The sequence below is a fragment of the Oryctolagus cuniculus genome, chromosome 1 (assembly GCF_051225735.1).
Source record: "Oryctolagus cuniculus isolate XC-2025 breed Fujian yellow rabbit chromosome 1, ASM5122573v1, whole genome shotgun sequence".
In the NCBI taxonomy this organism is placed as follows: Eukaryota; Metazoa; Chordata; class Mammalia; order Lagomorpha; family Leporidae; genus Oryctolagus; species Oryctolagus cuniculus.
Window position 1 is genome coordinate 126,551,007 of NC_142867.1, and position 27,237 is coordinate 126,578,243.

The window sequence follows — 27,237 nt, forward strand, 5'->3', positions numbered from 1 at the left end:
TCTCCTCCAATCAGGAGCAAGTCCTACAGTTTATTGGCTGAACTGGAGGCAGCTGTGTAGAAGCTGTTTTCTTCTCTCCCAGCGCCATATTGTGGGAGAGCAGATGCACAGAATAAGTCTTAATTCCAGTAACTTAGTCTAGTCCGGGTTGCTCCCCACACTAACCTCCGCCCACACTCCCTACAGCTCCCAAACACAGCTTCCTCTCTCCTCCACCTGTGAGGCTCATGGAGCTTTGAGAGCCAGTGGACGGTGATTGTCTCAGTCAACCTGCGAGGGAAAGGAGCTCTGTCTCCCCACAGGGTTTGACATTCTTGGTGTTACCTCTCGCTGGAGACCAGCAGGTCCTGTGTCGATTTTATCGCCTGTTGCGCAGTGTGGCCTTTTGGCCATATACAGTTATGCCTTTCACGGGTCTCATTCGTCTAATAAATATTCATTGACTCCATCAAGATTTTGAACACTGGCTGTGCCCTGCTCCTGTTAACCCCTTTGTTTTGGGGGTGATCTGTCTTGCACCATGTCCCCTGGCTATGTTAGCTAATTGCAATCCAGCTTTGGATTCCTGCAGGAAAATGGGGGAAAACAAAGCAGCCTCCTGGATGTCCCCCAGCATCTGCCCCACCCTCTGCAGTCACAGTCTCGTATCTGTACATATATGATACTCTAGTGTCTTTCTGTATGCATTTTCTTTTTCTCTCTCTCTCTCTTTTTTTTTTTTTTTTTTTTTTTGATAGGCAGAGTGGACAGTGAGAGAGAGAAACAGAGAGAAAGGTCTTCCTTTGCCGTTGGTTCACCCTCCAATGGCTGCCACGGCCAGCGCGCTGCGGCCGGCGAACCGCGCTGATCCGATGGCAGGAGCCAGGTGCTTCTCCTGGTCTCCCATGGGGTACAGGGCCCAAGCACTTGGGCCATCCTCCACTGCACTCCCGGGCCACAGCAGAGAGCTGGCCTGGAAGAGGGGCAACCGGAACAGAATCCGGCACCCCGACCGGGACTAGAACCCAGTGTGCTGCCACCGCAAGGCGGAGGATTAGCCTAGTGAGCCGCGGCGCCGGCCTCTGTATGCATTTTCATATCTTAAATGTGAACCCCTTAAAGGGAGTTCCTGACTAAATGTGATGCAGGAATGAGGAATACACAAATAAATGCGGAAAATGTAAAAAAAAAAAAAAAGAGAGAGATTGTTAAACCAGGAGATGAACATATTTAAAAAAGGCAACAGGCCGGCGCCACGGCACAATAGGCTAATCCTCTGCCTGCGGTGCCGGCACACCGGGTTCTAGTCCCAGTTGGGGTTCCAGTTCTGTCCCGGTTGCCCCTCTTCCAGGCCAGCTCTCTGCTGTGGCCAGGGAGTGCAGTGGAGGATGGCCCAAGTGCTTGGGCCCTGCACCCGCATGGGAGACCAGGAGAAGCACCTGGCTCCCGTCATCGGATCAGAACTGTGCGCCGGCCACAGCATGCTGGCAGCAGCGGCCACTGGGGGGTGACCCAATGGAAAAAGGAAAACCTTTCCTTCTGTCTCTCTCTCTCACTGTCCACTCTGCCTGTCAAAAAAAAAAAAAAAAAAAAAAGGCAACAACATCTATACCTTGCAGGTTTTGGTTTACCAGACTGATCATAGCAGAGCAAGTGTTTGGTCCAGTGGTTAAGATACCGCCATCAGAGTGTCAGGGTTTGCTACCTGCCTCCATTCAATGCAGGCTGTGGAGAGGCAAGGTTCATGGCTCGAGGAATTGGGTCCCTGTCACCCATAAGGATAGACCTAGATTGAGTTCCAGGCTCCTGGCTCCAGCCCTGGCTCAGCTCCAGTGATTGTAACATTTGGAGTGTGCACCAGCAGATGGGGACTTTCTCTCTCTCTCTGTCTCTCTGTCTCCCTCCATGTCTCTCAGATAAATAAAAACTAATTCAAAGACAAATGAAAAACAAAACTGTTTGTACGGTTTAGTGTCAATGAGCACCATCCCTATTTTCATCAAAGTGAAGAATTAATGCAACAGCAAGTGAAACTGTTGGAAAAGCAGGGGTATTTGCCAGACAGTGCTCTCTGTTTGCTCAGCCACAGCTGTGCCCATTGCATGCCTGCTTTTCTAGGGGGAGAAGGTTAATCAGAGACGTCTGCTCATCAGACTGCTTCTGCCCCACCGCCAGCCCTCCATCCTCTTCCTACTTTAATACGTCTTGATAAGAAGAGGTATGCCCTTAATATATCTCAGAAAGCACTTCTCTGTGTACACGTTTTTAATAGAGTGTATTGTAGGGGAAGATAACAAAACTACCTCCAGTCATTTAGAGGCTGTGCTTAAGAATAACTAGATAAAGCCTCCCTTGTGAGATGGAGATAACAGCAAAGATTTTCATTACCTTAAGTGGGTTAGTAAACAGGTGTGCCTGCCAGAGGCTAGTTACAGGACGCTTAGTAGATGGACTGACAGGTTGGGAATGGATAGATGGTTTAAATAAATAGATGGGAAGCTGTCACATTAAGGAGGTGCATAAGTGTGTAGATGGAATAAGGGTTAGATAAATGGGGAAGTAATACGTGAGTGGATAGGCCAGTGGTTAGCTGATGGAAGAATAAATGGCGCAACCATGTTTGATGGAGCCGAGTAGCCAGATGGAGTGAGGGAGTGATAAATGCCTACGCCAGCAAAAGAGCAGATGGATGGGTAAATGCTGTGGTTTGAACGGGAGCAGGAAAGGGGTCAGGCATAGACAGGAAGAGGATGGTGAAAAGGAAGATGACAAAGGAGAGAGCAAAAGGAAGCACTGAAGGTACTGAGATGCTTAGGGAATGTGGAAATATGTTTCCTTGACAAGTCATGAATTTCCAATGAGCCTGAGGAAATTGGAAACTCTCAATCACTGGTGCCCAGTGTTTACTGGCCATTTTAATATACAAAGCATATACAACTGGTCTACCAGGTTTTTTTGTAGGGTAGACAGAGTCCAGAGAACCCCATGTCTACATAGGAAAACCCCCTTGTGGATATAAACTTCCACATTCTAGCCCAGAGCCTTTGCCTGAGAAGATCCCTGTGTGACAAGATGAACTGAAAAACTGTATCCGCTTTCTACTGAGTTCTCAATAACCAGTTAGTGTTTCAAGGCTTCATCTGGGGGCAGTCATCAGACATCCATTGATTGAAAGAGAAGCAAAGGCTGGCCAGAGAATTTTTAACTACAGCACACTAAGGGGTGCAATTAAATTCTCCAGGGATACAGAGGGGTCACACAGATGAAGAAGGCCACACACCATTGGCTGAACTGGGAATGACTGACAAGACACTGGGTTGGAAGAGAGGAGTTAATATCCATTAAGAAAACAGCCAACATGTGATGAAAAAGATGCTTAGGAGCAACAAGAAGAAGACTGGAGCCTCCTTTCCAGGGCTCCTTCTCACGTTATTCTATTGCAGTAAAAATGAAGATGAATGAAAAGGCACACAGTTTTAAGAATGAAAGTCCATCATTGTCACCACAGCTTCTCACACCTACCTTTGTCACAGTGATGTTCTCTTCCGTGAAATCAAGCAGCAGGAACTGGGGAGAATTCAAATGCCCTAAAGGGGCAGTAGGTGGTCATTACTTTTTTGCAACTTCTTCTTTGATTTTTAGTCTAGTCAATAAATAATGTAGATGTTGATGCTGCAGGTGCGTTTTAGGCTATTCGTAACACCATGGAGTTTTGATACACAAATGTAATATGGAAAGTGCTTAGAATGCCCTGTGTCCCAGCTAAGCGTGTGCCTGTGAAAGTGGGAGAGGAGGAGACAGAGCTGCGTTTCATGGGAGTGACTTCTTCCCAAAGCCTAAAGCACATACATGAAAGAAACACAGGTGACTTGCCCTTTCACCCCTCCTGGATGACAATGAGTTGTCCTAAGAAACAGTCCCCTAAAAGTTACAAACTTCTTTGAACTTTATTGATACACTGCACAATCACAACCATCTCGTATTCATCCTGAATTAGAAAAGCTTACAACTACAATGTAACATGCACAAAATTCAGGTAGTATATTCACCCTTAATACAATTGTTGACAGAAATCAAGTCTTCATTGATTTTTTTGAAGGAAAAAAAATAAGAGAAAAAAATAAAAGAAAAAAGAAGTCGAGAAGGCTGACAAAGTTATACTGTTGTATCATGTGATAAATGTTTAAAGCATTTAAACATAGATTTGTTTTAAGGATAATTGTGAGAATGGGCACACCCATTGTCTGACACAGCTATAACGGCACCATTGATAAGTCATAATTTTTTTTTAAATCTAGAGGACTCTGAACGTGACAGATACATTTCGTACACCCACACATTCCTCACAACTGCACGTTACATGTCACAAAAATCTCTGAATGATTAAAAATGCTCCCTTTAACTAACACAGGGCAGCAATTATTACTTATCATTGTTATTATTGATATCCTTATAAATCTGCCAAATAATGTAGGCTGTAGTCCCACAAGATGGTAGAGGGTTCACAATCTTTCTTTCTCTACTCGCCATGTGGAACAACTTTGGGCCATCACAGGGCACCACTGAAAGAAACAAAAAGCAATCTCTCCCAAGAAGCTGGGAATTGGGCGCAGCTGACTACTCTCAGGTGGAGACAATTGCCTCTAATGAAGTCCACTCCACTCTCCTCGGACTCCCAAGTATTCTGCACCTGAAGGCAAATTGCTCTGGTTCCGCTCTTTTTTGCCACATCTTTTAATTGCAAATCTGTTTCTTCTTCCTTTCATTTGCTTCTCTTCTCTTAAGTAAGAAATGAGGGAAATGAGACTAGCATTTTTATTTGTTTGTGTTTCAGTGATCATTAGGAGTTCTCATCATATGGTATCTTTTTTGAAAATGTTGCCTTCCTAGTTACACACCTGTGAAGTTTTGCTGCAACAGCTCAAAACTTATTTGTCTCGAAAGAAAAACACAGGGAAGTCTTGGATAATAGGAGGGAAAGCAGTGGTATGAGTTTACAGGAATAGAGCTTGATCGAAATGAAAACAGATTCTAGCCCCTGTCTAGCAGATTTTGCTGCTTGACAAAAAAAAAAAAAAAAAAAAAAAATGCTATGCTTGTAATTCCAAAGGGACTAATTTTGGGGGGGAGGGGGAGGTGAGCAGAGAGGGTGAAATGTGGTTGGGGAAGGGTCTGGTCCTGGGGATTTACAAAGCTAATTTGTCTTTTTCTGTTGAGAACTCAAGGATCAAGATGGGGAAAGACCACACCATGAGATCTCAGCTCACTTTAAGCCACTCTGCCCCTCCTTCTGCTGGCAGCCACATTCAACTACCGATAAGATGTCCCCATTGCCACTGGATGCAGCAAGTGAAGCTTGGGGATTTAATTTAGAGCTACCCCTGGTGAGTGGTAGCAATGAACGCCTGCTGGGATTGCCTGTGCACTTACTTGGAGGCTCTCTGCCTCTTGGAGGTCATCGTTCCCTCACCAGCAGCAGAGCTTGCTAAGCCCCCTTTGGAGAGGGCAGGGGTAGTAGACCCTCAAACTCAGCATCAGTTATGGAGGTTCTGCACACGTGCCACCCAGCTTTTGAGAATTAACTGCCCGACTTGTAAATTGAAGCATCTAGGAAGAGGTGTGGACTTCGTAGTAGAGTCCTCTTCATGACACAAAGCAATCTCACAGGCAGCAGAACCACCAGGCACAGTGCTGTCTGCATAGAATATATCCTTACTATGACAGCCTCTCTCCTCTGTCTTCACCCTCCCAATTAAAGCAAGAATAAGTACAACTAAGCCCACCTCTTTAGACTTGCAGATGACTGTATCAGGCACTTGACATTGAGAAACAAGCTTGGCCAGGGTTCACACTAGCACTTTTCATTGGCATTACTTTGGTGGAAGTGCATGCTGCATTAACTTTGTTTAGGAAAGGGAAAGAGTTTCAGAGTAACTGCATCACCGACTTCCTCTCACCTAATCTCCCGATAAGCCATATTTGGTTTCCTTCCCACATAGAAAACTCTACACGGAGCTGTTGCCCCTCCCTGGGTCCCACTCCCCCTCCCCCCACCACCACCGGCATCCTGAACAAACCTGTCCAGTATACCTCAGCCACCTACCTACCGTATGCAAAGTCAGAAAAGCAAGTGTGTATGTGGATACTGTCTTTAGCAAACGTCTGCTGTGCTGTACCTTTCCAGATGTTGGGGAATAGCCAGAGAGTCCACACAAACATTGCTGAAGCTAGATCAGGTCTCTTGTGAGGGAAAGTCATCTTCACTCGCATGCCCTGGTTGACTTGGATCTTATTATTTACTTGGTGTTCTTTGTCCCAGATAAAAAAGGATTGACTGTAGCATGTCATGCAGAAATAGGTCCCCACCAGAGGTGCTTGCTAGTGTCTGGTGGAACAGGGCAGAGCAGAGTTCTGCAATAATCCTGGGACCAGCCACATTGGGTTTGAAAGGTTCTGATGATCTCCTTGGCCAAAGAAAGGCAGACCCCTTCCTTTCTGGCAAGTCTTGGAGTGAGGAACAGGTAGAGCGAGTCCATTTCAAGAACCATGTTCTCCAAGACCATCTACTCCCCACAGCCTGCACATCTGTTTGACCCCCTAAAGTAACAGATGCAGTACCGGTGGCACACTCAAGTGACATGGTATTCCCAGAGGGTGTCTGTCACCAGCCTGGCCCAGGTGCTGGCTGTGGTGACAGATCTCAACTGCATGCGCCCGACCTTTAATTTTGATTTGGGGCCGGCTCATGACAGTCTCTGGAGCTTGGCATCAATAGACTGTTTTCTGGCACACCATTTATGCTCCCAGAACCTGGCTCTTGGCAGCTCACTAGGAAATGCAGATGTCTGTAGATCGCTGGCATGGATCATATTCATTTCACTCATGCCACTTCTGCCTCTTGCGACAAAACCTAGCTTTATGTATGCCAAGCCAGCATGCGTGTGTGCAAGAACGTGTGCATGTGAGTATGTGAATGTACATGTGCCCCAACCATAGATGTCATGTTCATGTGTCAAGGGAGGAGGCACCTCTTTAGGGGGAAGAAGATCAATTACACATTAAGGGAATGGAACTATGGAACTCTATGAAGCTCACATTTATTATTTTTAAAAATGTGGACCCAAAACAGTTTTCCGACCGAGGCAGGGCAGGTCTGTAAGAAAGTCATTGTTGATACATCTTCCTCATTCTCTCCACAGGCCAGTTTCTGCTTCACAGTTCTGTAGTGTTTTTCGATGCTATTCTTTTGAATCACAGGCCCCTTGCTGGATGAGCTCTCTTGTACCAGGAGACAATGCAGAAAAGGCATGTCCACTCTTGTTTGAACACTGGAGATGCTTTGAACTGGGGGAGCTGGGGAGATTCTTCCCCCAAGCCACTGGAGAAGCAGCCTGCCTCAGAGGAAATCCTGTCACTTACACATTCCCCTTCTACTTGCAATGTTGTGTTCATCAAGTGCTTAGAAATTAAGTCAGTTGCTCAAGGGCCCTCAGCTCAGAAGAGCTTCCTGAAACAAATACTGGAGTTGTCAACACACCCGCCATGTAATTGGACCTCCATCAGCTCTTTACCGGATAGTTTTCAAACAGATCAAACCAGAACTAGGCAGAGGAGCCATCAGCTGAAGTCCTCACTCTCTTTAACGGGTGGATTGCTGACTGCACATTGCAGATCCATATGTGTTTTCTCTTAGGTTTTTCCTACTAAGGAATGCCATAGGTTCCTGATATGCTCTTTCTTGAAAGGCCGAGGGAAGAATGAAGGTTGGTACCTTAGTCCTTCAACTGTGAAAGAAAAAACATAGTGCTAACCAAGGCTTTTTCAGAGATGATCTGCTTCCCAAGATGATGTTTTTAGGAAACACAGACTCTTCTGGAAATAGTGAGGGACTGACCATTCAAGTGCTATGTTGGTCCACCTGTTAACAGCATCTAGTTTGGGTGGATGGGATACTGTGTTCCAAAAAACCCATGACACAGGGTATTGCTTTTCTGTGTTGTTGTGAGCCTGTGAGATCACTGGCTTTCCCATGATAAGTTTATAGGCAATTTTGATGATGCCGATGTCTGCTGATAGTAGAGGAGAAATGAATACCGTGGGATTGACACAATCTGAATTGAGATTAATATGGTAATGGATTGAGAGGACTGGGGGGGGGGGAATAGAAAGATTAGATTATTACATTGATAGCTTGATCAAGTAAATAGAGAGGAAGACAGGTGGGTAATAATTGAATGGAGAGAGAAATCAGACAATCGAGTAGATGCATAGTCACATGACTGCTTTGATAGATGGCCAGATGAGGTCTAAATTAGCAGCCATCTATTGCTCATTCTTTTATGAGTAGGATAATGTTTTTAAAAGAGAAGCACTCTCTTCAAAATACCTCCTCCTTTTAAAGTCACTTGACTTCTACAGTTTTAGTTTTAGGTTCCATGCATAGCCCCAGACCTCCAGTCTCTGCAGCTGGTGGAAAAAAAATGAATAGGATGGGGTGACTGGAGAAGATGCAGGATTTGGAAATAGTGAGATAACTTCCCAGAAAGACAAGGTGTGAACCCTAGTGAAAATAGGCAATAATAAAGAGGGAGGGGGATATGTACATTATACTTAGGCAAATGATCTGAAGCTTAAGACACAGATACTAGGACACTTGGATGTAACCCTTGCTGTGTACTACATTGAGTCAAGTTGTGTCTTCAGGGTGTTTATCATGAGGCACATTTTTTGCCCAAATGGAACTTATGGTTTGGTGTGTGGTGGTGGTAGTGGTAGTGGGGGAGGCTGGTGGTTATGATGATGGGGGGAGAAGCAGGGGGAACAGAAGGGCTAAGGTAGCAGGAGCACATTCCATTTTGGACACACCCATGAATGATTATTCTACACGTGGTAGAACCCTGCCCGCCCCTCCCCCCAACCCCACTCATTCCAGCTGGAAAACAAAATCAAATAAGCAAACCAACCCCCAAAAGCAAACAAACCGAAAAAGAAACCCAAGAAGCAAAAAATCAGGAAGAAAAACAGAAACAAACAAAAAGAAGCCCAAACTGGTTTGCCCTCTGCAGTGTAGATTAAAGTCTGTGATATGGAGAAGCAGGTGTTGCTCAGAGGACCTATGATTTCTTATCAAAACTTGATGAAGAAGTGGGCAAAGAGAGTCCCTGAGAGCCAGAGACAAGCCAGCGCTCTAGAGGCCGAGTTTACACCATCAATGACTGCTCCAGGCCCTGTGTGGGGGAAAGAGATACAGACCCGTTAGCATGTACCCCGAGGACACCACACATCTCTGCTGACAAGCAAATGCACAGACATGCTTCTCTGAGAGCATTCCCCCTCACACCGACCCACCCCCCATTCTGCACAAATAGGAACTGTCCTTTGAGCATATCTAGAAACTAAAGGTGTGAGTCACTGATCACTTCCATCTACTCTGAAAGAGTGGGATGTATTTTTTTTAAGATTTATTTATTTATTTTGAAATAGTCACAGACAGAGAGGGAGACACATACACACACAGATTGAGAGAGAGAGAGAAAGAAAGAGACAGGAAGAGAGAGAGAGAGAGAGAGAGATATTCCATCTGCTGGTTCACTCCCCTAGGTGGGTGCAATGGTCAGTGTTGGGCCAGTTGGAAGCCAGAGGCTTCATCTGGGTCTCCCACGTGGATGGCAGGGGCCCAAACACTTGGACCATCTTCTGTTGCTTTTCCCAAGCCATTAGCAAGGAACTGAATGGGAATTTAGAGCACCTGGGACATGAGCTGGCGACCATATGGGATGCTGGCATTGCAGGCAGTGGCTTTACCCCACTACATCACAATGCTGCCCCCTGGAGTGTGTTCTTCAATATGTATTTATTTATTTGTTCATCTATGAGAGAGAGAGAGAGAGAAAGAGAGAGAGAGGAAGTACCTTCTATCTTCTGATTCACTCTTCATATGTCCTCAACATCCAGAGCTAGGCAAGGCCAAAGGCAGAGGAGTACAAGGATGCAGGCTTTTGACCTCATTGTTAAGGTGCTTACATCCCATATCAGAGTACCTGGGTTCCACACCCAGCTCAGACTCCAGACTCCAAATTCCCACTAACGTAGACCCTGGGAGGCAGCAGTGAAGCTCCAAGCAGTTGAAGTCTGGCTTTACACATGGGAGACCTGGAATGAGTTCCTGGCGCCTGGTTTCAGCCCAGTTCAGGTCTAACTGTTGTGAGCATTTGGAACACAAGTAAGGGAATAGGAATGCATTCTCTCTCTCTCTCTCTCTCTCTCTCTCTCCCTCTCCCTCTCCCTCACCTCCCAACATCCCCTCCCTTCCCCCTCTGTGTGTCTCTCTACTCGTAAAATAACCATTTAATAAACATGAATTGTGGGATATCATTTATGTCTTTGAGCCCCAAAATTAAGGCAATAGGATTCAATGAAAAGGCAGAACCCAATGATCTCTTCAAAAAGAAGTGCCTCTCATTGTGGTTTAACCATGGGAATGGCGTCTGTTACAGACAGGGATGAACAGGAGAGAGAGGGTATGGAAGGACAAGAGGCAGGGGAAGAAAGGAAGGGGATGGTGAGATTCTGTTGGCAGGAAGTGTAGGTGCGGGTATGGACCACTGGCACCATCCCTGCATATGATTGAGCTATTGAGGGGGCTTCGTGAAGCTGCTGAGGCTGGGGGAGTAGTTGTCCTTGAGAGTTCTATTGGCAGTGGGAGCCCCTCCTTGGTAACCAAGAAGACTCAGCCCACCCAGACCAGATGCCACCTGATGACTGCCCCTGAAGAACCCTCCCTTTGCCTTTCTGTCTTCTTCCCTCTCTCTGGCCATTTCCCACATCCATCATGAATCATTCAGGCACCGTTGACAAATAGGACCACAGAATCAAGCTTGCTATTCCTTACGCTCATCAGCTGATCTTCAAGAAGACAAACCACATGAAATGGAATTGTCCTAGCCTATCCCAAGGGCCTGTGGCAGGTGTGCCAGAGAAAACGCTGCTTTGTGTGTACCCTTGCATCACCTGCAAGCACTTAGGGTCATAACAAGACCAGTAGTTCCCAGAGTGTATGACAGGGAAAGCAAAACCAAATGTTGCCAAGGGAATGAAAGCCATCACAGGCATTTCTGTAAGACCAGCGACAAATGGAAGAAGAGGCAGACAGGAAGGCGTGCCATGTCTCTTCTATCTCAAGCCAAGACTTGAGATATACATTTCTCTAAAAGTACCTTTCATCATGTATGTGTTGTTGTGTGTTTGAAAAAGATGTATGTATTAGATTTGTTAGGTAATTGTATATGTTCACATGTGTGTGTGTGTGTGTGTGTGTGTAATTTGTTATTTGTGCCTCTTCAAGAAGCTAATTGGCCAGTGGTAACAAGCTTGACTCCTTTCAAAATGGAGGTTGGGTGAGGTCTCTGAACACAGTCCCTGAGTCATTCTCCTTGTCTGTCAATCCCATGGCATGGACCTGTGCCTGGCCTGGGAAGGGACTCAAGTCAATCTTTTGCTGCCAGGAGCTCAGGTCTCTCAGGTTAGCAGGGAACATACAATTGTCCCAACTCCAGTCACTCCAACATGGATGCCTGTTTTTTCTGTGACTTAGAATATTCATTATGCCCTAATAGTCTAAAGAACTAGTGTTTAGTTGGTAGCCTGAAGTCTAGCTCATGCTGCTTTGAGTCCATGTTATAGAGTGCTCATAAAGAAAGGAGGGATCTGGGTTCTGGCACAGTTCCAGTGGTCACTGGGAAGGCTCCTTCAGTATGGACAGTAGCCTGGTTCTGGGGTTCCCAGCAGTCCTGACGCACACCCTAAGGAATCTTACTGGCCTGCAGAATGGAACTGAGTTGGAAATCATTCAGTGTGATTTTCCTTGTTTTCTTCTGCAAAAGATGCATGACTAAAAAGTTTAAGTAAGCTTATGAGGAATTAAATAATAGATATTTAAAAAGGCTCATATGTTTCTTTAAAAATATCTTTCCATATATAGATCACGTGGACACTGGCATTTATTTGGGATTTGTTCTAGGACTAATTGGGGTTTATCAGGGATTAGATGTATGAACCCCCACAGATACCAAAGTCCATGCATGCTCAAGTACCTTATGTATAATCATGTAGTGCTTGCATTGAACCTGCAACCATCCTCCTGTATCCTTTAAATCATCTCTACATTACCTGTAATCTTAAATACAACATTAATGCTGTATAAATAATTGGTGCTATTTAGGGAATACTAACAATAAAAAGAAGTCTGCACATGTTCAGAGGAATGAATTTTTTCCCAAGTAGTTTTGATTTATGGTAGTTGAATCCAGGATGTGGAACTATGAGACGCAGAGGGCTGCCCGCATATACACACAAATGTAAACCTCTCTTTAAAAGGATATACATTTCTCTAAAAGTACCTTTCATCATGTATGTGTTGTGTGTTTGAAAAAGATGTATATATTAGATTTGTTAGGTAATTGTATATGTTCACATGTAGTTGTATATATATATATGTGTGTGTGTGTGTCTAATTTGTTACACGGATGATGATTTAAGAATGAACTGAAACCTCAATATGATCAGCTCTGAAAGGACTGAGAACTTTAGTGTAGGAATCACTTTATTTCAAGTTCTATCAGTGGATGCAAGCATTTCTGTGGGTGTTATGTGTGTCTATATAGCTAAGCCAAGAGGAGAGAAAATGTATATAAGGAAAGCAAAGCAAAACAGTGAAGGGTGAAGAGAGACTGACGTAGGACAGTTGCCATAACATGCTGGCTCTGAGCAGGTGCAGGGTTCACAGCCACACTCAACTTCTGCTGTGTGTTCCAAAGACTGGAAACCAGGAAGGTGATGGGGATGATGTGTAAGCATGATTCTAAATGCTTATCATATTTTGAGTCATTTAAAAATCACAACAATCCTATGAGCTATGCACTGTTGTCATTCCTCCTTTATAAGTGGGGAAATCAAGGAAGAGCAGTTAAATTCCTTGCCTATGATTACACACGTGACACACCTGGAGCTAAATTTGACAGGCAGAGTGGACAGTGAGAGAGAGAGAGACAGAGAGAAAGGTCTTCCTTCTCTGTTGGTTCACCCCCCAATGGCCACTGCGGCTGGCGCACCGCGCTGATCCGAAGCCAGGAACCAGGCACCTCTCCTGGTCTCCCATGTGGGTGCAGGGCCCAAGCACTTGGGCCACAGCAGAGAGCTGGACTGGAAGAGGAGCAACCGGGACAGGATCTGGTGCCCCGACCAGGACTAGAACCTGGTGTGCCGGCACCGCAGGTGGAGGATTAGCCTAGTGAGCCGTGGCGCCGGCTCCTCAGGGAGTTTCAATGATGCTGAGCACCTGCGTGGTAGCAACACACGACCTGGTGATTTACAGTCAAAGGGCCTTTGATCAATCGATCTATGAGGAATCACTGGACTACTGTGGTCAAATAGTTAACCTAATCCACTGGGACAGAAATTCAACCTCCCATTGTCACACATCCTGGACACATCTGGGATCTGGCAGCTGGGCTGAGTAGAGGGACAATGGGGATTTTAGGGGGAGTAGGGAAAGAAAGGCTCACTCTCTAGGTTGGAGGAATACAAGACAAAAGCCATCAGGCACGAACTGAATCTTGAATTGCAGGCTCCCAGAGCCCTGTTTGATTGGAAAAGAAAGCATCGCCACTGGGTCTCTGCCATTGGGTGCCTGCATGCTAATACTTGTTTTCCGGACATAGGTAAATCCTTCTTTGTGCTTCAGTAAAAAAGAAATGATTGATTGATGTTCTCAGGTGGTCCTATGGTCTCTTGGGGCTCGCATTTGGTCCCTTAGGCTTCATGAGGACGTTGTGAAAGTTGGTTCAGTGGAAGGGATATGGCATAGATGGAGTGCTTCATTCTGAGACCCACTGTGCTAGCTGCAAAGCTAAACGCACATCTTCAGCATCACGGGAAAGGACAGTGTTCCTGTGCCAGGGTCGTGGATTCTTTAAGAATCCAGTACAAGAGGCCGGTGCTGTGATGTAGCAGGTAAAGCCACCGCCTTCAGTGCCAGCATCCCATATGGGCACCGGATCGAGTCCCGGCTGTTCCACTTCTGATCCAGCTCACTGCTGTGGCCTGGGAAAGCAGTAGAAGATGGCTCAAGTCCTTGGGCCCCTGCAACTGCGGCAGGAGACCTGGAAGAAGCTCCTGGCTCCTGGCTCCTGGCTCCTGGCTTCAGATAGGCCCAGCTCCAGCAGTTACAGCCATCTGGAGAGTGAACCAGTGGATGGAAGACCTCTCTCTTTCTCTCTCTCTCTCTCTCTCTCTCTCTCTCCCTTTTCTCTCTCTGTGTACCTCTGCCTTTCAAGTAAATAAATAAATCTTTAAAAATAAAATCCAGCACAAGAATTTTTTCAGGTACGTGGTTCCCAAAGTGATGCCAGTTTTAATCTCAAAAAACAGGGTCAGGAATTTAAATGGTGTTTTCATTGATTTTTCTTTTGAGGGGAGGAATTTGAAATAGGGAGACAGGTGATTTTTATTTAAAACTTAGACTGCAACATTTGGAGCAGTGAAGTTGGTTCTTTTTTTTTTTTTTTTTAATTTTTTGACAGGCAGAGTGGACAGTGAGAGAGAGAGACAGAGAGAAAGGTCTTCCTTTGCTGTTGGTTCACCCTCCAATGGCCACCACGGCCGGCGTGCTGCAGCCGGCGCACCGCGCTGATCCGATGGCAGGAGCCAGGTGCTTCTCCTGGTCTCCCATAAGGGTGCAGGGCCCAAGCACTTGGGCCATCCTCCACTGCACTCCTGGGCCACAGCAGAGAGCTGGCCTGGAAGAGGGGCAACCGGGACAGAATCCGGCGCCCCGACTGGGACTAGAACCCGGTGTGCCGGCGCCGCTAGGCGGAGGATTAGCCTAGTGAGCCACAGCGCCGGCAAGTTGGTTCTTAATTGTGGATTCTTCCCCAGAAAACTAACCTTAAAATGTCCCTGGATAAAGACCATTGGTTTAAAAAAAAAAGGTGTGACTGAAAGGAAGACTGAGGAACGGGTACAGGGTCTCTGGAGGAAAACACGGAGACCTCAAAAAAGGCTTCCTATGTGCCCCGCCTCCTTGGCCTCACTGACCTTGGCTGGGAAGCCCTCAGTGTCCTTTGGGGTAAGGTCAGTGGCCACTATAAAAGTGCAACCAATCCAGGCAGCTTTGGAATTGGGCAAACTGGGATTTGTATCTTGATTCTGTAGCTTCCCAGCTATGTGATCTTTTTAGACAAGAACTTTGAATTTTCTTACTGAAAGTGGGGGTAAGAATACGCACTGGGTTTATAGGATTAGTTAAAGGATGAACGGGATATGTGTTAGTGCCTGGTGTAAAAATGCCGTGTAAATGAGGTAAGCGCTGCTGTGTGTTGGGGGTCCTACCCTCACCACACATGCACACACATGTGCACACATGCACACGCACCTCCATTTCTCGGTTGAGACCAATGTTGGCTTATTTAGATCTTTTTCAAATATGTTGAACCTGAGGTGAGGTTTCAGTGGGAGAATGAGTGAAAGATGCAGGAAAGTTGAAAGGTCAGAGTGTTTGCTGCTGAGAGAGGCCATTAGCTGGGAGGGGTCTGGGGGGAGGGAAAGGCCAGTGCCAAGCTCTGTGCTAAGCACCAAGGTCAGAGTGTCCACTCTGTAAAGGGAGCAGACCGCAAGCCAGCCTCCGCAGAGGCACGGCCGTTCATTCGGCAAGTATGTGTTGGGAGTTTGCCACGCGCCAGGCAAACTCAGAAAGTCGGAGTCTCTACCTTCAAAGCCCTTCTCCTCCAGTAAGACCTAGTGCACTCTCTGTCCTCGTCTAAATAAATAAATAAGCAAACAGATAAATATATTTTTTAAGCCTTCACAGATTCTGGGAAGAAAGCCATTTGGAACAAATAACCCCACATCCCTTTCATCTCAGGAACATCCTTCCTGTTGGATGGTCTTGAGAGGACTGAATTTAAGAATCAGAGAGAACTGAGTTTAAATTCTGGCTCTGCTACCCACCAGCAGGAGGACTTTGGACAAGACAGTCGACTTTTCAGAAATAGTTTCTTTCATGTACACAATGGGGAAGGGGCAGTTTTATCTAGCCTTGCAGGTTTGCTCTGAGGATTAGTTAAGATGGTGTGTAACATACCAAGTACACCACAAAAAATGAGTAGGTGAGTTAGAAATGGGGCAATAGTTGCTAATGCCTAAAATAGCATGTTTATGGTAAATAAAGAGACCAAATAATAAACAAATAAAGACCCTTCTGAAATACCAGCTTCTGCCCTAACACCAACCTGGCAAACCTGGCCGTGGCCAGCAAGTGAGTGATTTGGTCCCTTCCAGAAAAACCAGAGGTGCCTGCTAACCGTGGATAAAACTTCCCTATGCACACCAGCTATTCTGGGGAAGAGTATTTAGAAGCCAAATTCTTTCTCCTAGCAAATGCCATATTTAAGAAGTCCTTCTCTATTTATGGTTAACAATGACTCAGTTCATCTAGAATGGCTGCTACAAATATCAAGCTTAATTAAATATTTTTCCAAGGATAAACTGACAGTGAGAACATGTAATTATGCCCTTTCCCGTTATTCCCCGTCCCTCCTCCTTCACCCCGTTCAATGCTAAAAATTAATTGCTTCCTTCACGCCTGAAGTTGAGCATCTTTGAAAATAAACGCAGAAACGAGGATGTAAAGGCACAAAACGAAGTGTGAACAGAATTCCTTGGAAACAGATACGCAGAAGGAAGTAACTCGGGTTTCACTGTATAGAAAAAAGAGACCGACAGGCAGAAGGGTCGAGAGACAGATGTCAGAAATGCAAAAACGGCATGAAAGTCGATTGGCGTGTGTTCTCCTGGGCCCAGAAACATCTTGTCCAGACACGAAGCTTTGTAGTGCAAAGAAAAATACCAAACATACAAACCAACGGAGGAAGTCTCCTTTCAGAGGCTACGTCATTTGGTCATCTAAATATACTAAGAAGCAAACTGGATTGAGGGCTTCAAAGAGAAGGCAGCTGTCCCTACCAAATAAGGACCAGGAGCCTTGCACCTGGCTACCCTGGAACTCAGGGTGCTGGGTGGCACCGAAGGGGAGGCTCATCACTCTCTTGAGTGGCAGGTGGTGACAGTCACAGTGCCTGACTCAGCACCAAGCTCCCAGGAGAACACACACGCTTCCTGATGAGATCCTGCCTTGTAAGACAGTTTAAAGCTTAAAAATGAACCATACGTCACAAGTGAGGAAGGTATTGGAGTGTGCCTCTGGTTTTTTTTTGTTCTCCTGTTCTACAGCTGTCATGAAAATATGGCATAGTTCTTCAGCTCCAGTAGACTAGACAGCTGTAATTCTACTAAAATGGCAGGAGCTAGGGTGATCATATTAAAAAAAAAAAAGAAGAAGAAGAAGAAAAAGGAAAGAAAAGGAAAAAAAATCCCCCAGGCAAATCAAACTTGTTGATAGCGCAGCCAGATCAATGAACTATCTGAAGTCTAAGAAGATACTGTTTAGTTCTGAGATTTGGATGGGTTTTCTAAGTGTGAATATGAACTCTGTGGCCTTCTTAATGAGGAACCAAAAGGATAATGATGTTCTTGGTGATTAAAAGAGGAGCAAGGAAATCTAATTAGAGGATATATGTGTTACACGTGTTGGTGAAACATAAACCTATTTTCAGCAGTGCTGGCTGATGAAGGCACATCATTTCCCTTGAAAGGGAACTTTTCCTCCATTGTCTTTAATTACAGTGGAAGACACGGCACTGTGTTGTTTTACAAGGAAGATTAATCAGGCTTTGCCGCCCAGCTAAGACCGGCAGATAAAGGGCCAAACGAGGCAGGCATCTTTGTGTTGTTCTGTTTAACACTCTCTGTTTTGTGCTTAACCACACAGACAAAAGTAAAGAAGTTTAATATCAGAAGTTAATTCAAATCTGTAAGCTCATCACAAACCTGAGAGAGACAAGACTTTAGTCTGCGCAGAGCCCTGAGCACATGTGCCTGTGCTGACATCAGCACACCCCGAATGCTCCGTGTTAAATTCCAAACGCTTAGGCTAATAGCCAGATGTCAATGATTCAGCGAGGGGCGGGCGGGGTACGAGCAAACGACAAGGAACCTCATCAGGAATGAAATGTGAAATGTCTGCATTTTTTTTTCCCTGTATGTTGACATTTTGCAGGTTGGAGAAAATACAAATGATTACACTGCTGTCATCAGCCAAAAGCAATGGTATTTCTCTCTGACTCATTCCCTCCCACCTGGATTTAAATGGTGGATTTGGAAAATGAAAATCGTGTACGTTATCAGCAGGAAATGGACAAATATGTGCAGCTTTTGATGTGTCTGCAAGAAGAAATCGTGTGACGAACGTCTTTGGAAATAGTGAATTGCGATGTCTGAGGGGGGACCCTGGGGAGGGAGAGGCTGAGCTCCAAACTTCCAATTGGAACATAGAGGAGGCCAGTGTGCAAGAGAACTCGGAGAAATAGTGATTTTCCTTCCCTTTGGGGACAAGGCTTTAAGCCCTTGTGAACATCTTGGCTTTTCTTTCGTTACAGAGTGTATAGAGGCTATCAATGATGCCTCCATTGACTGGGGGAAGAGATTTCTTAACTCAACAAACATTTACTGAGCAACAAGGATTGCAAGAGCCAGGGCTGTGCCCTGGAAGTGCAGAAACAAACACAAACAAAATAGAAGCCTAAGGGTAAGCCACCGTGAGAGCCGGAAGGATGAGGGATTGATTATTTGGTGGGGCTCAGAAACGGTCTATAGATAAGATAAGTAGGGATGTTATCAGCCAGAGAAGAGGGCAAATGCCTGCGTCTATGACCCCACAACACACTGGAAGAGACGGAACACCTGTGGGTTGGAAGGAAACGCGGAATTAAGTCAAGCACTGGAAGCTGACTGCTGCCACTTCCTTCTGTCCAGGAAATCCTCTCTCGGGGAACTGAGTCCAGTCTGTCATTTCAGTTCTCTCAGCTGCAGAATCCTCTGTGTGAAATGGAAGTCACGGGGCCAGCATTGTGGTGTATCAGGTAGAGCCACGGCCTGAGATGCCAGTATCATGTGGATGCTGGTTTGAGTCCCGGCTGCTCCACTTCCAATCCACTCCCTGTTAATGCTCCTGGAAAAGCAGCAGAGGAGGGCTCAAGTGCTGGGCCCCTGCACCCGTGTGGGAGACCTGAAGAAGCTCCTGGTTCCTGGCTTTGGACTGGCCCAGCTCCAGACATTGAGGGCATCTGGGGAGTGAACCATCCTATGGAAGATATTCTCTCTCTCTCTCTCTCTCTCTCTCCCCCTCCTTCTGTCTGTAAATCTGCCTTTCAAATAAAATAAAATCTTTAAAAAATGGAAATCATAGCAGTGTCTAAACCCAGGGTCCTCAGTTATCTAGAGGCGTGCGCAGCTGAAGCATCCCCCAGCCTCTTGCACGGCCCTGCTCATATTCCACTGAAATACTCGGTTGTGCGGAGTCAGAAACTCCATTTCTGCTTTCACCTCGGTCCTTAGGAAAATGCCTGGCCTACAGCAGGCGCTAAACAAATGCTTGTTGACTGACTAGATGAGGTGATGGAGAGTGGGAGCAGCTGCTCCGAGACTCCGCTGTGTGACAGAGCCACAGCCTGGAGGACCAGTTCTGCTGCGCGCATGGAAGGCAGCAGCCGGGGAGCCGGAGACGCAGGGTGGGCTGACCTCAGAGAGAGCACCGCCTTGGTGCCATGCTTCTCCGGTCGGTAGAAATTTTTGAGCAGTGGACAAGACAAGGTCCGGACTGAGTTTGGGAATGGTCATGTGGACTTGTAAGGAGGGCAAACAACAGATTGAAGAAGGCTCCAAGAAGAGGACCTGGTTACTGTTTAGGTGCACAGCTCTGTGTGGGGGAGAGCAGAGGTGGAGCTGTAGAGGAGAGGCTGAGGCCCACTTGTGAGGCTTCTCCAGCTAGCAGGTGTAATGGGAGAGGAAGAAGAAGGCAAAAGCGCCTGTGGGAATCCTGTGGTTGGGTGCAAAGATGAAGGCCTGCAGGAGAGGAAGATTGAGTCTGATTTTCCCACAGGATGTTCAAGTGGGGAGAGTGGTTTGTAGCTCTGGGTTCAGGGGTGTAACAAAGACGCAGATCTAGGTGCTATCAGACTGTGCTCAGGGACTGTCAAGCTTCACTGTGCACGAGAGTCCCTGGGAGACCAGTGCATTCTCTGTTTTCCGGCCTTCCTTGGAGAGCTTGAGCAAATGGGCCTGGGGCAAGGCTTAGCTATGCTGCGAGTTTAAAGCACCCGGAGTAAGCCTAACGCAGGGTAAGAAACCAAGTACTGTGCTTTAAGGTGCTTGAAGATGCCTTCATCACTCATGATTACACTGCCCCTGGGCAGACCTAGGATGCAAGCCGGGAGGAGCTAGAAACAGACTGAGGTAGAAAGGCAAGAAAGCCGCTACCTGGCTCTACCAAGGTTCCAGAAGGGACATGGGGAGGTCAGAGTGGGGAGTGGAGCAGACAGAGGTGGGGGGTGACAGGAGACTGATGGTGGCAGATTTGGGGGACTGGGACTTGAGGAAGGGGAGGCGGCACACATTGCTGCCCCTTCCCGAGGTTTGAAAAGATGTTGGTGTGATGCATGGAGCACTTCCTTTTGCTTCGTCTTCTCGCCTCACTGGAGCCTCCTGGGGAAAGGCGTGATTCTTAGGACACCCGGATAAAGGACTGGAAGGGGGCGGCAGGATGAGGGCAGGTTCTGGTGGGCTGGACTTGGGGAGGAGGTCTCTGTGTGATGCAGGAGTAGAGGAGCTGCTCAGCACAGGCGTGGGATGAAGAAAATTTAGGTTTAGGAGCCTAAAACTGGTGTGTATGTGTATTCTGGGGCAACGGCCGTGAGCCAGAGACAATGCAGGTGACTTGCAGAAGACTTGCAGAGCTGCCTGGGTGGACTGTAGCCCCAGCCACTCTGAAGGGGCTAAGGCTTAGTTGGAATTTCGCATTCAGAGCCCAGATGTCACCGGCACTGGACAGTGTGGCTGCAGGATTCCTCGGAGTTGTCCCTGTGCCTGACACTTAACTCTGATGTCACTAATGTGTGTGGCCACTGGTTCACATGTGAGGATTCTGCTCGCTCTCCCTCTCTCTCTCTCTCTCTCTCTCTGCAGCAGGCCCTCTGGCTTGGCTTCAGTGCACTGCCTGCCCCTCTCACTTGCCAGTGCCCATAATCCAGGCGGTTACATGCCTCATTAAGCGCATCACACTCTGCAGTGCCGGGCGTGACTGAGTCCAGAATGTTCCCTCTTCAAGCTCTGGAGACCTCTTGCTCAAAACCCAGAGGAGGCAAAATGAGTTGGCATGACAAGAGAAAGGGAGTGACTTCTGCCAGAGGTAGTGCTGCGGCCGGTGAGCTGAACCTGGCCACTCCTGCTGCAAGCAAGCAGGCCTGACAGACAGACACAGGGTACCAGGGCTCCAGGTGGGCAGCAAGCGGCCGTGTGCACTCAGCAAAACTGATGGACACTTGCAGTAAGCACCTCTGCAACAGCACCGGGTGCTTGCCACCGTTTCCAAGGACAACGGCTGTTGGAGACCTGTTCCCTGTCCCGTGTTCTCATTGTTTCTCAGATTCAGAGCAGAGATTTAGAAAGCTGGGAGTCAGCTGACTGCCCACTTCTGTTGCGTTCTTCTATTTTTACAGACAACCGTAAAGAGTGTCTGAATCAGAGTCGGGACTGGAACCCAGTTCTCCCGGCTGCTGGTACTGGCCCCTTCTCTGCATCCTGCCTGCCCTTCCCAGCACCTGCAAGCTGGTGGGTGGGTGTGAGCCTTTGAGTTGGCTCTGGCACAGGAAGGTGACTGGTGTGAGGAGGCAGGAAAGAAGCCCCTCACATCACGCCAACAACGTGTTCATTTGTTGATGGCTACCCATCCACCCTCTTGTCCCTCATACTGCCTAATCATTGCCTGCAGCCACCCACTCACCAGCCCATTATTCCCACAGTCTTTGTGTTCTGGATTCTTCTGAGATTGGCCTTATCCCATTTATCTCTGCTCTTGGTACATGGTTATGGAAATACATGGAAGGTGTGTGTGTGTGTGTATGTGTGTGTGTGAGAAGCAGGTTACGGTGGGTTCAGAGACAGGGCTAAGACACAGAGCCATGTGAGCAGAAACACACATACCTTGGCATTGCTTGTGTGCGTGTGTACGTATATATGTGAGTGTGTGTGTATGCATGTGTGTCTGTGTGTGATGTGTGCGTGTGCATACATGTATGTGTATGTGTATGTATATGTGTCCATGTATATGTATGTATGTGCTCACGGGTGTATGTGTATGTGTGTGTGTATTTGTATGTATTTGGGAAATAGGAGTATATGGGTTGTAAATGAAGAAATTTTCCTATTTAAAAAATCACTTCAGGGGCCAGCACTGTGGCATAGTGGGTAAAGCCACCACCTGCAGTGCCAGCATCCCACATGGGCACCGGTTCAAGTCCTGGCTGTTCCACTTTTGATCCAGCTCTCTACTATGCTCTGGGAAAGCAGTAGAAGATGGCCCAAGTCCTTGGGTCCCTGCACCCATGGGGGAGACCCAGAGGAAGCTCCTGACTCCCGGCTCCTGGCTTTGGATCGGCGCAGCTCCAATTGTTGTGGGCATCTGGGGAGTGAACCATCAGGTGGAAGACTTCTCTCTCTCTGCCTTTCTGTAACTCTGCCTTTCAAATAAATAAATAAATCTTTAAAAAATTACTTCATAGGTAGGAGCAGACAGTTCAGAGAGATTAGCATTTGGTACAGGAGGTGAGTCCAAGCCACCAGTTGTTACTAATTGTTAATGGTTTGGAAGATCATTTTCTGACATCCCTGATGTGTTACTATGGATTATGAGCTGGACTGAAATGGCAGCAAAATACTCATGCCCCAGAATTGGAGGGCAGGGCCTCAGATCATGGCTCCTGCATGTATAAGCTAAAGTGACTTGAGTTCTCTGCCTAACCTCTCCATTTCCTTGTGTGTAAAGTTAGGATAAATATAGCTAGCACTTACTTCCTAAGTGAGCTGAAACATGAAAAACACTTAGTCTCCTGGCTCTGTGCGTGGTAAGTGGCTTGTTATAATTGGTCATACTTATGGGGTGTTAAGGACTAGCAAGAGCCTTCACGGTCAGCAGAGAGTGGATCAGCTGGACACTGCCACTCTCATCTTGTGCCAAAGCTATTGCCACAATCAGAGAAAGAGACTCCGTGGGGACCGTGGAAGGCCTTATCCAAAATATTTTCACTGCCGAAAATAAAAAGATTCATTGATGATACTGAATTTTTCAAAGCCATTTGGCCAACCAGCAGAACAAACTGGGCCCAAAAATCCCCTGAGATACGTGTCTGGTCACATGTGACTTCCTGATGTGCCTGTGTCACTTCCTGACAGCTGTGCTTTTAGAATCACCAATACAACCTTTGTATCTCTATATATATTGAGCATTCATGCATTCATTCAATAAACTTTTTTTACTAGCCATGGCATGCAGATCCTTGTGCTAGGTCCTAGGAATTCAGCCTAGACACTGTCCCTCTATTCACAAGATTTGCAAGAAAAGTGATTTGCAACCAAATTAAGTAGATACAGGAAACTAAAGCAAAATCGCAACTAGAAGGTCAAGTCTATGGAAACCAAGAGTCCATCTGTGGTGTCCCTGTTGTATGTATCATCATTCCCTAGAGCTTGCCACACCTTGGAGCAGGTCCTTGCACGCAGTTGTGTTGGGTGGATGCTAGCCAACACATGGTGTGAGTGCAGCAGTGAGAAGAGGGGAGAGAGGGAATGTAATGGGGAGGGGAGAGACCAGGGGACTGTCAGGAACGAATGGTGAGCAGTGAGTGGACGCCGACAGGGTGAAGTGAGACAGGGTGAATTATGGGGGAGTGGCGAGTGCTGCCCTGAAATGGACAGGAGACTGAAGGGCAGGAAAGCACAGGTCCAACAGAGCGGTATCTGGCATACGTCGGAACAGGAACAGTGGCGGGATGGATCCTAGCTCAAAAAATGTTGGCAAGGAATCACAGTACCTTGCAGGTGTACAAACATTTCCAGCCGGTCAGACAACACTGAGGAACATATTTCACTGAAAATTCGTGATGCCATTTAGGTCAGCAGGCCAAGACACGCCATCCTGATTTCAGCTGGGTAAGCTGAGGCCGGCTGTCTTTGCGTCTTGTCAAAGTCGTACACCTAAGCTTAGTATCTGCAAGACTCTTTATATGTATTCAGCCCTGTTTCATCTTCTCGTCAGCCTTTTGAGGTGGGCATTACAATCCCAATCGCATTCTCATAGAGCAGGAAAATAAGGCTCAACAAGTTTAAGTGACTGCCTGGCTTGTGGCTGAATTTGGATGCGATTCCATGTCTTTGTTATGGAAAAAATAGTGTCTCCCCTTGTTGCAAATTGTGATGCCAAAGCCCTAGGCCACAGCACGGTTGAAGCCAGAGATGAGACCTCCAGGGTGGTGACTGAGGATGATGTGGTCAGAAAGATGAAGTTCTGGCTTGGTATGAGTTGGAGTTGAAGGGACATAAAAGAGTTCTCTCCCTATTTATGAGTTCTGAAGAAAAAGGCCATGAGAGGAGAAGGCTGCTGTCAGGAAGCAGACCCATCATCCCAGAACTGAATCAGCTTGAACCCGGATCTTGGACACATAGCCTCCAGAACTGGGAGAAAATAAATGCGTGTTGTTGAAGCCACTCAGACTCGTATTTCGCTAGGGCAGCCTGACAGATTAATATCATCTTAATATACATTGCCTGTCAGTCTCTGCATGACACATGCCTTTCCGTAGTTGATGGCAGAGAGGGACAAGAGCCCAGGTCCTCTGGTTGTCAGCCTCAGGCCCTTCTGTCAGCCATATTCCCTGCCACAAGCAACCCCGCTATGCCAGGTAATAATTACAGGTCAACGGCATGGCAGCAGCCCCTCCCACCCTCTCTCCAGACCAAAGTGTGGGCACTCATGGCCATCATAGCATGGGAGGGGCCACCTGTCTGTGTCCTGGACCCAGAGCTATGGAAAGGGGCCATTGAAGAGCTGACCCCAGGTCTAGAGAATTCTGGTATTATCATTTTCCTTGGGATTGAGACTGACATCTTAGAAAAGCTGGGCTGTGCACCTTCCACCTCTGCAAGCAGAGCTGGGCACAGCCGCTGTCTCACCTGGAAGTGTGAGTGAAAGTGTGGGTGGGGCTGTTGCTTCATCCCCCAGTCGCTGAGGGAGGGCTCTGAGCACCATCTCCTGCCTGTTCACCACAGGTATGCGCTCTTCAGTGTTACCCATGCTCTTGGGTCCTCCTTTTCCTTATTTGTAAAATGAGTGTAACAACCTGTCCTGCATGGCATGAATGTGAGGCACAGACACCCATAAATATCTGGTAAATAGTAGAGACTACCATGATAAATAATGACCCCAAGGGCTGTCGTTTTTAAGCAAGATTTTTATAACAAGCCACTGGCCATCCAGGCTAGCCCTATAGTGATTTCTCTAAGGAGATGTTCAAGCAATAAGCCATTTGGTCTCGAGACTGGGTTGCTCTTGGTGCTGTTGTGTGCAGAAGTGGCAAAATACTCATCCTTTTTAGAGACAACCAACAAGTTTATGATCTAGGGGACAAGACCTTTCTCCCCTGAAACCTATAATGGTATTCCCTAAGTGTGCATGTATAAGCCATGAGGATCTATATGTTTGTTATCTAAACGGTGCAAATCAGACCCTGCAAAGTCCCTCCACTCTGGACCAATGCAAGGAGGGGGAGCAGGCAAGCCTGTCTTTGAAGTAGGCTTAAATTAAACAGCATAGGCATTCAGGCAGGCAGAAAGGAACATGCTGTACCCACCTGCCACTGCGGATGAGGGGCTTATTTCTAAGACACACACAGCACAATGCACACACAATGCAGAGAGGAGACAAAAGACATAGATCACACATTTCAGATGGGTGGCGGACAAAGTTCAGTCAATGTCAACACTGAAAGCTTGTTCAGGGTCTGAGGTATCCATCGAGGAATGCATACCCCTTCATCCTACTCCTCAGATGCTTCCCTCTAACCAAACCTCAGCAAATCCACAAACACGCACACACACGGAGATCACCAGCTGGCCGTGGCCCGTGGTGTGACATGTGGCACAGAGATGCAAACACAGCAGGGTGGCAGGGTGGAGTCGGGGAGTGGTGAGGTTTCTAAGAAGGCCAGTTATGACTCCTGATGTTGCTCCATCTGCATGGGATGGAAAGACCTTCAGGGAAGGGTCTGATGCCCAGGTGTGGACAGAACAGTTATCTGGGGAGGACTCAGCCCTGATGAACGTGAACATGACATGGCAATCAGCGTGAGAACTCTTACCAGAACCAGTGTCTTAAACTTACATCTAATTCATCCCCACAGGCCTTGGGTGGGAAGATAAACTATTCCATGGTTCTGTCTTCCTTATGGAAACCACTGTTCATTCAACTTGATACAGCATTTGACCCAGTCTTTTCAAAACCTTGCCTTTCAAGGATCAAGGGAACCAATTCCCTTTGGAAGTCACTGGATGTCATGCCAGGGGAATGACAGGGGGAATGTGTTTGTCAGCTCAAGTTTGGGGCTGAGCAGTGCAGATGGACACAGGCCAAGCAGATCATGCCTTCCTCCCTCCTAAGTCCCCCCAGCACCCCAACGTGGCTGAGCCCAGAGTGTCCAGACTTCCTGCACTCACCATACAATGTGATGCTGGCATTGGTGTTTCCAAGCTTGTTTGTGGCCACACAAGTGTAGTTCCCGTAATCTTTCTCTGAGACGTTGAAGAAGGTCAACGTGGATATGCGGCCCTTGTTCTCAATTCTCACCCCATCCAGGCCAGTAGCTAACCTGTAACAGGACAAGATGCTGTGGTCGGGTTCTACAGGTAGATGGAAAGTGCCGACAGAATGCATTGAGACAACACAAAGTTGCCAAGATTAGTCCCACCAGGAGGCCCCTTTTCTCTAACTAACCCAGCCCCTCCAACTCAAGCCCTTCCAGCAAGAGGATAAAAGAAAGGAAAATCATACTCAAAAGAAAAATTCACTGATTTCTATCCACCCAAGACCACCATGTCTACCACTAATCTCAGCTCCTGAAGCAAGGTCAATTCATTTTGTCTACTTCCAAGCTTCCTCCATTTTATTCTTCCGGTTTCTAGAGAAAACTGTTATGAAGGAAGCTGTAAGAATTCTTGTTTAGCCTCATCTTTCCTCTGTATCATCCTCCTTCCCTTGAG

General features: G+C 46.9%; 1 protein-coding gene across 8 annotated transcripts in view; it reads right to left on the reverse strand.

Moving 5' to 3' along the window:
* Positions 1-3,907: 3,907 nt before the first annotated feature.
* The window catches only part of OPCML (opioid binding protein/cell adhesion molecule like), a 1,215,017-nt gene continuing 1,191,687 nt past the window's right edge, over positions 3,908-27,237 (reverse strand). For 5 of the 8 annotated variants that reach the window (XM_089314649.1, XM_089314643.1, XM_089314640.1 and 2 more), the window contains 3 exons: positions 26,695-26,846; positions 25,833-25,859; positions 3,908-9,206 (listed from right to left, as the gene is read on the reverse strand). In XM_089314649.1, coding sequence (XP_089170775.1) covers positions 9,106-9,206; positions 25,833-25,859; positions 26,695-26,846 — 280 coding nt within the window. In that variant the 3' untranslated portion in view covers positions 3,908-9,105. The remainder of the gene's footprint in view (positions 9,207-25,832; positions 25,860-26,694; positions 26,847-27,237) is intronic. The other 3 variants (XM_070048374.2, XM_070048365.2, XM_051818651.3) reach the window with 1 other exon arrangement.